The sequence below is a fragment of the Streptopelia decaocto genome (assembly GCF_964273445.1).
Source record: "Streptopelia decaocto genome assembly, chromosome: 1".
Lineage (NCBI taxonomy): Eukaryota > Metazoa > Chordata > Aves > Columbiformes > Columbidae > Streptopelia > Streptopelia decaocto.
The window spans coordinates 62,420,564-62,433,002 of record NC_138663.1 but is presented as its reverse complement, the minus strand read 5'-3'; the positions used below and the strand labels follow the sequence as shown (position 1 = coordinate 62,433,002).

At 39.4% G+C, this 12,439-nt stretch overlaps 1 protein-coding gene across 5 annotated transcripts in view; it reads left to right on the top strand.

Annotated features, from left to right (window-relative positions):
* The window catches only part of KIAA1549, a 143,166-nt gene extending 131,333 nt beyond the window's left edge, over positions 1–11,833 (top strand). For 2 of the 5 annotated variants that reach the window (XM_082043184.1, XM_082043183.1), the window contains exons 18-20: positions 2,275–2,420; positions 4,255–4,409; positions 10,269–11,833. In XM_082043184.1, coding sequence (XP_081899310.1) covers positions 2,275–2,420; positions 4,255–4,409; positions 10,269–10,523 — 556 coding nt within the window. In that variant the 3' untranslated portion in view covers positions 10,524–11,833. Of the gene's footprint in view, positions 1–2,274; positions 2,421–4,254; positions 4,410–10,268 lie in introns of those variants that run through there. The other 3 variants (XR_014183129.1, XR_014183130.1, XM_082043185.1) reach the window with 3 other exon arrangements.
* The last annotated feature ends 606 nt before the right edge of the window (positions 11,834–12,439 follow it).

Here is a 12,439-nt window from a genome sequence, read left to right as displayed (position 1 = left end):
ATATCTACTGCATGGAATAATAGTTGAGTGACTGTACTGTTCCCTTCTGTGTACAAATGCAGTCAGTGTCTTTAATGGGGTGGAACCAACCTGGTTAAAAAAAATTACATGTAAAAGACCTAGGTCACATAACAGCTCGGCAAACTTAAAAGCACAATGGACAGCTTTTACCAGAAAATGAATATTGCATCATGCAACAGAGATAGAGATACTTAGCCATAGTGGATTAGTGGTGTAAAATCGATTTTTTGGGGGGCAGTATTTCCCAACTTAATTACATAACTGGAGATAAATGATTTTTTTTTTTGTAATGTGCTGTGTTTTTTCGAAGGCTGTGTCTCAGTCTAGAAATAGAAAGGAACACCAGAAAGTCTGTATGATATGGATTCAGAGATGTATCCCATTTTTATACTCTTCTGTTAATCTCTGACTTTAAAGGGTAGCTATATCTATTATAAAGAAGACTGAGAAGGAAGGGTGATGGGTTATTAAACATGCACCTTTCAAGTACAAACCCATCAGCAATAAAGGATATACTCCTTGACCTCTGAAAAATTGGCACAAAAATACTTTTGCAATAATGTTGAGAAAATATTTTATTTAGATAACATCAAAAAATTGTGGTCATTTATCAGCTACAAGTTCCCAGGGGAGCACTACAGGCATAAAGGACCAGATGGTCACATCCTTTACTGGTTACAGTGATTAACATAACAGAAATGACATTGTTAAATATTACCTACCCGTTCAAGCATTTATTTTAACTAGCTTGTAAGTCTGTTTGGAAATTGTTTCCTCTGGATCTGCTGAGTGGACAAGGGGGCTTGTGTGCAAGGGAGCTGGGGAAATTCTGGCACTTCCACAATGAGGTTGTTGCAGCTTGAACCCCTTATACCTCCTCTGTGTAATACTGTATGCCAAGTAGCTAGTACTTTAATTTACAATTATTTGCTCGTGCTATATTAGGTTCCTATTTGGCTTTATTAGGCTATTTATTATTATGTGAGCTTTCTTTGCTGTCTGGCCATCATACAAAGGTGATTCGTGTTCCAAATAAAGCACAAATCAAGGATAGTTTGAATTAAATGCAGTCATGAGATTTTCCTCTAAAACAAAAGGCTGTAAAACTGGGGTGTTGAGGAAAGGGGTAGGTTGTGGCCATATTCTAGAAGGGTTTAGATACTGTTGTGGTAAAAGGCATAGAAAACTTGTCACTAGTCCTCAACTTGTGTAATTTCATGTGCCTGACTTAGGATGTTTGTCTTACTTTGCTTCCTTTATACTTACCAGTGAGAGGCTCCTGCAAAAAATGACATGATGAACCTGATCTTTTGCTTTGAGTGCCTCTTGAGGAGCGTGTCTCTCTTCTTTAATTGTACCTGGAGTTTAAGAGACACTAGCCTGGAGTTTGGGCATCCACACCTTGACTGTATCGATAGGAGTCGATAATCCTTGAAAACTCAGCTGCCACCAGTCTTTTAAAATACAATCTCTCTGTACCAGGGTTAAGATACATTAATAGGAAGCATAGGAAAAGCAGAATTTCCATCTTCTTCTCTACTCCTGTTCTGTGAAGGAATTTTAGGGTTTCTTTTACAAGTCCCATTAGCTTTGCACAGTTACTGAAGTTTGATTGATTATGGTTTCTGTTGTTAACTCTTTTCGGTAAATATGTAACAACAACTGCCAGCACCAATCTGAATTGTAGGAAACATTCATTTTACTATACATTGCATCTCTTCATATATGCTAATGACAGCTTTGTGTAGGTTCAATGTTAAAGAGCAAAGTTTTGAAAATTTCCTGGACACTTGATGATACAATAATTATCCATTAAATTGACATGTAATGCAATTTTGATTTGATTCAGACCAAAACTGTGTGCCCAAAAACTCTTGAGCGAAAGTCAGATTTGTTGCTGAGGTAAGCAGGTACATCAATACTGCATTCTCATTGTACTTTTTTTCATTGAAGCAGCTGTTTTTCCTCAAGGGGGAAACAAGATCTGTGGATGCTTTTCTCTGTGTTGAGGAGGCTGAAACATATCAAAAACACTCGTGTGAAATTTTGTTAGAGTTTCTGACTCCTATTCCTGTGCAATGCAGGTCATGAAGGAGGAATATATTCCTCAGATGTGATGGTTTTCTTTAACATTCAAGGTTAAGACATACACTAAAAGTCAGCCTAAAGAGTTGTTTTATGAGGTGCACCTGCATTACTGTTTCTAATTATGCAATTCACTTATTGTAATCTTGAGTCCTTACTTTTTCACAGGCAGAACTTTGGGCCAGGTTTCCTTCAACCTGCAGAGTTAATGCATCCAGACCAGCAGCCACCTGAGGTTCAGTATTCCTCCAGAGGGATATACTCAGAGGAAGTGCCATCCGTGGCACGGCCACGACCCGTTGGAAGCACTGCAGGTACACTTCGCTTAAGTTGAATGTGCACTAAATTAACTGATCCTTTTCCGTATCTGCTCTTAAACTGAGGTAACCATTAAAGCGTTATTCTCCTTCAGCTGCTACGCTTGACATGTGGTCTTTGTCTTCACTGCCAAAAAAAAAAAATGATCACGAGATGAGATTAACTTTACATCCGTAGGACATTGCAGAAAAAGACAGTGCTTTGTCACCTTTTTAGTATCTTACAAGCATTGGTTATCGCATAGTGTATTTTCAAAAAAACCACCATTCTCTAAGAATGGAAAATTACTTAATTGTTTTAGAGTGTACAGTGTATGCTAGCTTTCCACTGCTGACTATTTCTTTTGTACTAAATAAGCTAACTGATGCATCTCACATCAGCCTGCTAAATGGCAACTTTAATACTTTTCTGCATCTTTATTTCTCATTTCTCTTCCTAGAAGTGTATGCATAAAAGCAGGATCTTTTACTTTCTGGTTATATTGTCTATTACTCCTGTCCCATATGAAATCACCTTCCCTGGCTTGGTTGTGAGGTAATTTCTATAGCACTCATCAATGCTATCATGAATAAGATTCTAACATCACATGGCAATTAAGCATCAAAAACTGATTCTAAGTATAAAATATTCTGCTTTTATGCAAATGGCACAGTTAATTTTCTCTCAGAGAAGTATTTTCTTCCTGGGGAGCTGAAAAGACTGGAAATACAAGTACCTACCCAGGTTGGAGTCCTGGTTTTGATAGCTGCTGTCCTCTCCCCATACCTGAGAATGACAGAGATGTAGTGACTGTTACAGCTTAATGATGATTATTTTATTGTCCGGTTCACACTGTTCTCTAAATGTTCATAAACATTCTGCTTTGAAGTTTGGAGGCAGTTCAGATGATTAGTTCCTGTCCTTCAGTATAATTATGTGCAAATATCAAACCTCTCAAAAAAATTTTTTGAGAGGAAAATATGAAAGTGACCTAACTGTCCATCATGTAAATCACACTGGTTTTGTCTTTTCCTCCCTTTTTTTTACATACACACACAGAGTTTTCTCTTACATATCTGTGAGTTTATTAAATGTATTTCATTTTTAATGAATAATATAATAATAATAAATCCTGTTTCCCTGTAGGAGGAAATTCAGGCAAAAAGCTGACATGTTGTTCCATGTCTCTTACAATTAATGGTGGTGGCTATCCTTGCATGTGTTTGAAAGCAGTGGAAGCAGGGAAAGCAGGGAAGGGACAGGAGAAAGGAGGAGGTTTGCTTTCAGGCTGAAAGGAGATACAGTGTGTTCTGACCTTCTCGTTACTCAATGACAGCATCGTTTAATATTTAACTGCAAAGCAAAGCTGAAAGAACCATACTCTTATGTAGTCATGTAGCGATGGAATAGAAAGCAGTCTGGAGAGTTTGTGTCTTGCCAGTGTGATGCAAATAAGGTGTAACCACAGGAGCAAATGTCTTCCCTTTGCTGCTAAGTAATTTACATGAAAGCATTGCCAGGGCTTTCAGTAAATGCTATTTGGAAAGGGCTGGCGTATTTTTGGAATGAAGTGTAGTCCATGTCTGAGATGCATGTATCCCAACCTCTTCGTTCAGTGCAGTGGCAATGAAAAGCATCACACTTCAATGAACTGCACAAAATGCACGTAACTTTTCCTTCTTTATTCTATGCTGACAGCCTTCTTTCTGCTGATTGTTTTATTAATTGCACAGAAACAGAGCTCCGCTTTCTTCTTGTCTCCTGCTTCCAACAAAGTTTTATGTTGTCATTTGTCTGCCCTACAAACTTGACTGTGTATAAAGATGAAAAAAACGAATATTTGCTTTTAAGGTTCTCAGATACAGCACCTCACTCAGGTGGGAATTGCTAGCAGGATCGGAGGTCAACAAGTGGAGATCCCCTCAGGCAGAGCAGGGCATGGCCAGCCGGGGGGGCCAGGGTGGCCCCAGTACCGTGGAGAGGAGGAATATGCTAGGCGAGATGCAGTGAGTACTGTTACACATTTGCATAGTTTCCGAAGTAGTGATATGTTCGGGTATTTTTTTTTCCTGCATTACTGTTTGGAACTTTTTCCCCCTGGAATACTTTCAGTTGCTTCTCTGACATTCTTTGCTTTGCTCTTCGAACCCTTGTTAGCTCTTCTAAGTTTTGCTTGCTGTTCTTTCGCCTTTGCTTCTCTCTAACTGCTTTCTCTCACTTTACCCTAACCTTTATTATTTTTTTTCTCACTTGAGGCCTTCACCCATTAATTGCAGTTCACCCAGTTCTGCTTCTGAGCTCCGGCAGAGGTGGATACTGCTTTCCATTTACTTCTTTGAAATATGCCTCTGTATTTTGAGATCATTGTAAGTAGAAAACATTGAATTGAATTGTCCCAGACTACCGTCCTACTTTGTATTGGTGTAGTTCTTTCGTCTTCTGTATCAGTGCGCAACAGCAGGAGTCAGGGCAACGGAATAAGGCACATAGTTGCACGTAACAGCAGAGGTGTTTCTAAACAAGCTGTTTTCCTAGCCTCAGTCAGCAGGATGTGGTAAATTAATACGTATTCATTTACCAGTGTTGCCTAGGCAGCCATCGTGACTTCATGTTCTTGGCAGCAGTGCTGCTAGAGGTTGATGTTTCTGATTCAACCTGATGTGTGAGGCTGAAGATCATGTATGGTCTGTCCAGGAAGGATACACTTGCCTGCTCCCTGTCCTTCTTTGTACTTGCATCCTGAAGCTGACTGACGTGTGAGCGCTTTGTTGTAGTACTCTTGAGAGTGACAACTTCATGCTCCTTCTTTTGCTCCTTTGCTTAAACTATGATTTTTGTGGTTTCTTCCTTGAGGGAGGAAGGACCTCTTTCTTTTGCGTACTTAGGGCAGTGTGTGTTCACACTACTTGAGGTTGCTTTACAGTATTGCATGATCTCTAAATGGCCTTGCAGAAAGAAAATGCAACAGGCTGGGCTTTATCTTTCGATTTTGGTGAAACTGGGCTGCCACCACTCCAGATGAACTTGAGAGGAGCAGCATAAAGCTTTTGAGAACTGGGCACAGCAGAGACAGGCCCTACTGATACTATTCAAAAACTTGAACTGTCAAAGCTGAAAGATGTATTTGCCTGATTTAACTTGCAATCTGTGCTTGAATGCAAGAATGTAATTTCAGTTTACCTCTAGAAGAGCACTTGCATGAGAGGTCTTAATGTCTCTTCTGTTCCATTTCCAGAGACATCTCCAGGTGGTTACCATTCACTGCCCCTTCTTATAATTTGTCTGTCTTTTCTGAAAACAACTTCCAGATCAGTGTTTTAACATCAGATACCTGCACAACTTTCAAAGATTCCTGGCCCAATAGAATATGATTTGGTTGCAGTTTACACCATGAGTCACCATTTTAGACCCGTACATGTCATCTCAATCTAGGCTGACTTTTAATTAATCAGAATTTAAACACTTCCTCCGCTTCGACAGAAATTTTTGCACATTGGTTGCTGCAGTTCAAATGTTACTGCAATGTGATTTTTGTCTTTTTTTTTTTTTTTTAAGCAAAAGGAGGAGATCATGGACCAAATCTGTCTGAGTATTGTGTCATTTAATTGTAGGGGAGCTCACCTGGTGCTTGCACTTTCTTTTTCCTCTGAGGAATTCCTCTCCTCTTCTCTCCTCCTCTTCTTCTCTCCTCCTCTTCTTCTCTCCTCCTCTTCTTCTCTCCTCCTCTTCTTCTCTCCTCCTCTTCTTCTCTCCTCCTCTTCTTCTCTCCTCCTCTTCTTCTCTCCTCCTCTTCTTCTCTCCTCCTCTTCTTCTCTCCTCCTCTTCTTCTCTCCTCCTCTTCTTCTCTCCTCCTCTTCTTCTCTCCTCCTCTTCTTCTCTCCTCCTCTTCTTCTCTCCTCCTCTTCTTCTCTCCTCCTCTTCTTCTCTCCTCCTCTTCTTCTCTCCTCCTCTTCTTCTCTCCTCCTCTTCTTCTCTCCTCCTCTTCTCTCCTCCTCTTCTTCTCTTCTCTCCTCCTTTTTTTTTTTTTTTTTTTTTGCAAAGGATTATTCCCATTTAAGAAAAAAAAAAGACATTCTTAGATAAGTGCTAGTCCTGTCATTTTCTTTAGTTTAATTACTTTCAGCATTCAGATTCCTTCACTAAGACAGAGCTCTAAATTTGTCTTTCCTCCTTTTGGAAAGGAGGATTTACTTCATGAGAGTCATGTTCCTTATGCTGCAGTATTCAACTGATCTTTTGCAAACAGCCTTAGCTTTCCCCCATTCTGAACCAGTTTCTAAAATATAACTCTTTAGGAAGATTGGATCTAGAGCACTTCTTCTCACCTACAGACTTGAGAGGGATCTGTGTTTGTGTTCCTGCAATGACCCTTTCTCAAAGTATCCTCACCTATTATTCTTGCCATCAACGCCTGATTTTCTGCTGGAATATGACCCCTCACTTGTATCTCCTGACCCAAAGCCAGTGTGCAGGTTGCCATCAATTGACCTTAATTCTCCAACTGGAAGGCCTGGGCAACCAGGATAATTACAGCATTTCCTCAGCCTACGCAAAATACAATAGTGAGCAGGTAGTCATTTGAGCAGCAGAATAAAAGAAGCTGGTTTCTTATAGGTGTTTGTAGCATCTTGCATCTCCCTACCTTCCTACCACCGCCTGTCATCTCCTTCTATCCATCTACAAGCCCCTCTAGCTCTTCAGTGTTCTCCCACGTCTTCTCCAGTTTGCCAGTGTTTTCTCCAAGCCAACTTTATCCTTTTACTCTCTTGTTGGCTGCCCACTATAGTGTCTCTAAAGCATCTCACTACCCTGTTTCCCTGCAAATAAGACCTACCCCAAAAATAAGCAGTAGCATGATTTTTTCAGGATTTTTGAGTATACTTGAAATATAAGCCCTACTCCAAAAATAAGTTACAGTTCATTAAAAAAAAATAATTTAAATAGTGTCCAGGAAGCTATACATGTAAAAAAAATAAAGTTAATTGTCAATAAAATGCAGCAGGAGAGATAGACCCTTCACCAAGAAAAGCAGACTTCTGACAGACAACTGACCATTGCGTTGCCAATGTGCTATGAGCAGGCTACATAGGCAAGAGGTGCTCATTTAAGGAAACCGCTATTGCTAGACATGAGAAAATGGGGCAAATGGTTCTAAAGGAAGTAGAATCACGAGAAATTCACAATGGAATTCAGGGTCTGGAGAGTTATGATGATATTCCATAATGTGGTGAGATGACTATATTTGAATAAATGTTGATTTTTTGTTCAAGAATAAATGTAGATTGTTGTTCATGGCAAAATAAGACATCACCTGAAAATAAGCTATAACACATCTTTTGGAGCAAAAATTAATATAAGACCCTGTCTTATTTTTGGGGAAACAGGGTATACTTCAAGTTGCCTCTCATGTCTCATAGCTGTCCCCTGTGAGATACGTGCTGACTGACAGGTCCGGCTGAGCACAGCCTAACCCGGCCTTTCTGACACTCAGAAGCAAATCAAATGATAGCACAGATCAGGTTAATTCTAAATAGCTACTTATTTTTGCAATTTTTAAAATATATATCAGTTAATACATATGTGTGTGTGTGTATTTATACATCCAATTCAGTTGAAATTGGCCGAGTTCAACAATTACATGGAGATCAACAGGTTCCCAATGTGATCTCATAAATCTTCATTCCTCAAAAAGTAAGATTCAATGAAGATATTTTTGTCAATTATTTCGTACTGCTGTTAATTATACAGAAGTCTCTCTATAAAAATATATAATTTATAGATCTTATATAAAACTATATATTTTTACATATATACTATCATATATCAATGCATATTTCTGTTAGTAAAGAACTTAAAAGCAAAAAAAAAGTGCAAAAATTCTTCCTGCCTCTCTGACCTTTTTATTCTCCTTATTGTGATGTTCCAGTTTAGCATAGGTTAGGTTTCTAAACCAATCTGCTTTTGGAAGTTCTCACACCTATTTAATTGTGATGTTATGTATGAAATCACAGAAATACACACTTCTGTTTTTCTGAGATATTTAAGAAAACTTTGATAGCTTTAATGTTAAAAAACAGCCACTGCCGTCTTCAGATGTTCTTCCTAGCTTCCCTTAAGAAACATTCTTATAGTGCTAATTCAGTGCAGTATGAGATGGGAGCTGAATCACATAATCCATTTTAATGTGAAAGTAATCTGAACATAATTTGGGTTGCTGTTAAGACTCATGTGTCAAGGAATGTTTGCTTTTAATACTTTTTATGTCATCTCTTCTATAAACCCACAGAGCACTTGTCAGGTTTGCTAACTCTAGGCTACACTTACGAATTAGTTTCAGGTTTCATGAATAATTCTGAACAATCAAGAGACCTGTTCATTCCTTTCTGATACTAAAATCACCTCCTTTTCAAAGAAGGAAGACAGGATGTTACTTGGAAAACCTTCTTTACCTATCATTCTTCTATTAAAGCCTCTTTTCCTCTTGATCTCTCTCCCCAAATCAGCTGTGTAACTGATCAGTGCTTTACACGAGCTGCGCAAGAGAGTCAGAATCTATTATTAGTTCTACTTTATACAAAATGGTTTAGATTTTATTCATTTATATTATTGGAGATGTCAAGGAACATACTCTCATGCATTTTTGTGTTCCCTGTCGCTTTAGGTCCCCCATACCCTTCCCGGGCTCTGCTTTGCAATCCTTTCATTCCCCTCATCCCCAAATCCCTTTCTAGCAGACCTTGCTGTCCTTTCTTCCCTCATCAGGTTGGTCTTTCTGCTACTACTTAAGGTTTATCCACAAAGATAGTGCTCACTAAATTGTGATAACTGTGATCTGACCGTGCTGCAGCTCCTCAAGCCCAGCCTTTGAAAGGGGACTGTGCTGCTTTGCTCCCAGTTGTGTTGTTCAAGTCTTTTGTGTCCAGTGTTGTCTTCTGGCTGTCTCACTGCTTTCAGCAACATGAGGCAAGAGGAAATGCTTTAGGGATGTCAGCTGGAATTTAGATTTTTGAAATGTACTTTGTTTGTGTCCGTACTGGGAGTCTGTGCAGTCACACAGTGTGCTGTGCATTCATGCTTTGTTTTAGTGTAAGCAGATTTTTTTTCCAGACAGACAGGTCCATAAACTCAGGCTTCTGTTCTGTTTCTCTCTTGCTTTGTTAGAAAATTTATGTTACTGAACAAAGGCAGAATTAACCCCTTTCTACCCTGAAACAAGTATTGTCCCTATACTGGAATAGTGATTTTCAGATGTGTAAACCAGCTGTTGAGTATAGAAAAATCTAATCTTTCCCTTTTGAATAATTTTCTCCTGCTGGTTCCTCTGTTGACCATGTTTTCCTGTGCACTGGTCAGTCACAGGGTCCTCACAAGTGTACAGTCAGAACCAGCAAGCCAGGCAGAAAAGGGGAAGGTGAAAGCAGTAGTATCTCTGTTTATAAATATTATGGAGAAATGACAGCTGGAAAGAGAGTAATTTCCCTGTTGTCATTTAGGAAGTTGATGGAAAGGCAAGGAAAGAACAGCCAGTTCTGTTGGCCTCTAGTGCTGTGGTTTTTTTTCCCCACTTCCTTCCACTTCAGTTTCTAAACATGCCATAGAGTAGAAAGGGGGTCAGACTTTTTAATGGATGCTCAAAGAGATTTTGAAAATCCCTATAGCTGAGGCAGTCCAGCAATTTTGTGTATCCTTGTTATTTTGTGCTCCTTAAGAGGAATCACTCATTCATACAACAGAAGAACAGTGGCAGCAGATAGATGCATCTCCATGCTGCTTTCCCTCTGTTACTTGCCTTTTTGCTTTCTTGTGTTTTCTGGGATCATCATGTTTGTTCAGAAAGTACAATAATGCTTTCTGCCTTTTTCCAGACGCATATGCATGGACACCAAGAATATTCCTCCTCACCAGTATTCCCGATGCCGAGGACTTCAGCCAGGCAGCCTTCGGCACCCCCTGCTCAGCTTCCACACAACAGCCTTCAGGGCCAGGGCCTTTGCTACACCACCAGTTCCACTGAGGACCTCCAGCCAGGGCACTCTTCAGCCTCTCTTATCAAAGCAATTAGAGAAGAACTTCTGCGGCTTTCTCAGAAACAGACAGCGGTGCAGAACTTCCACAGCTGATTTAGCATTCCCTTGCAAATCTACCAGGTATCTGCTTCCTATGGAAGCAAAGACTTAGAGGAAATCAGCAATGTTGTCCTCTCAAAAGAATGAACTTTCACAGCTCTGTTGACAACACTCTGGAAAAACTGAAAAAGGCAGCAAAATGAGGATAATAAGGAGAGATGGGGGACAAACAGGGAAAACAATCAGTGTCATCACGTGTAATATTAATTAATCTGCTAATATTACGGTGCTCCTCTTCTCTCCCTACCCTCATTCAACCTAACACATAAATAAAACATTAGGTCAAGAACTCAACACTCCAGCAACAAAAAAATCACAGGAACAAACTCCCAAGTATGATAGACTCCTTTTTCTAAGGAAGTAGGTGACTCTTTGAATAAACTGAGATGACATTTTGCAAGAGATTACAAGTGTTCTGATCTCTCCAGTGCTTACGGAGAATTTGTTTGTGTTGCCGTTCTGCAAGATTACAAACACTATCAGCTCAAGAGTGTTGATGGTGTGATCCCATGTAAGAATCACTTTGGTTGTCAGAAACAACGGGACTGTTTAGAATAAAAGTCTTTATGAGCTACTTGTAACAAACTGGAACAATCATTGTTATAGCTCTATGCTTCCAAATGGAGCTACCCTCTGCACTCTTCCTTGTTTCCCTTCTGGTGCTGAAGCTTCAAGTGTTCCTTCATCTTCAATGTTTGCAGAGTGAAACATTGGCCTTGTATAACTAAGAAAATATCTGTAGACTTGTTCAGGCTGGAAAAACAAAGCAAAGCATCCTAACAGAAAGGGCTTGGTATTTATTTTGTTTAAAAATTATTGAAAACTGGGAGAGGAGCTCAGCCACAGTTAAATTTGGAGTAATGTGTATGTATATCTTTAAAAAATATATTACATACTGTATGCTCTTGCAAGACCCACAATAAAATATTGCCACTCTGTAGTTTGCTTTGTGGACAGGAACCAATCCAGCCTGACTGGTACAGGGTCACCAGCATTACGTTATAAATTGATATCCTAAGTCATTGCTTATGTTTGGATCTGAATAATTTTAGTGAAAGTCAGTGACAGTTTAGAGCACTAACGTAGGCTTAGATTTGCTGTTTTGAGTCAGTTTCTATATTTATACTTGTTTCCACTGTCCATTTGGACAAAGGGTAAGCATTATCCCATGGTAAGAATGGTACGTGCCATGGAAATGTTTTTCACTGTTTTTTCCAGAGTTTTAATTTAATATTAGCTACAAGTTTACTAATATTTGGCCATTGCATAACTGTAACTGACATAATACATACCGAAATTTTGCTTAAGCCATGATTTGTTGGAGTGTTTTTATTTTAAGATCAGACTGAACTCAAGCTAACAAACTGTTACAGACATAGAGGGTAAGCTCAGTGTTTGTGAGGAGGCTTGGGAGCCTTGCTCTAGAAAAACGAAAAGCAAAACTATTCAGTGCTAGAGCATGGGTATTTCAAACACTAGCAAATGGTAGTCATAAAAGGTCTAAAGAGCAATATTCCACCAAAAAGATCATCGGGCAGTTGATCAGGGTAGGGTGGCATTTGCCTCTTTTACTGGGGTAGAAATGGCATTGGTAAAATACAGATATATCATACTGGTGTGATATGGTGGTCTGTGGCTACCAAATCTGTTTCTGGTTCCAGTGCACAGGTCAAGGACTGTGACAAGACTTAACTCACACTGAAATGAAAACAGGTAGGAGGACGACATGGAAGAACCCTATGTACCTTGTTCATGAGGTATGTAGATAATATTAATCGCCAAAAACAAAACTAGGAAGCAACTGGCTGCTCACTGATGTGGAAAAAAGGTGGTGTGTTTTCTCTCTTTAGTAGGAAGCTCAATTATTTTTCTGTTTACCCATGGTCATCAAAAGGCTGTATGAAATTGCT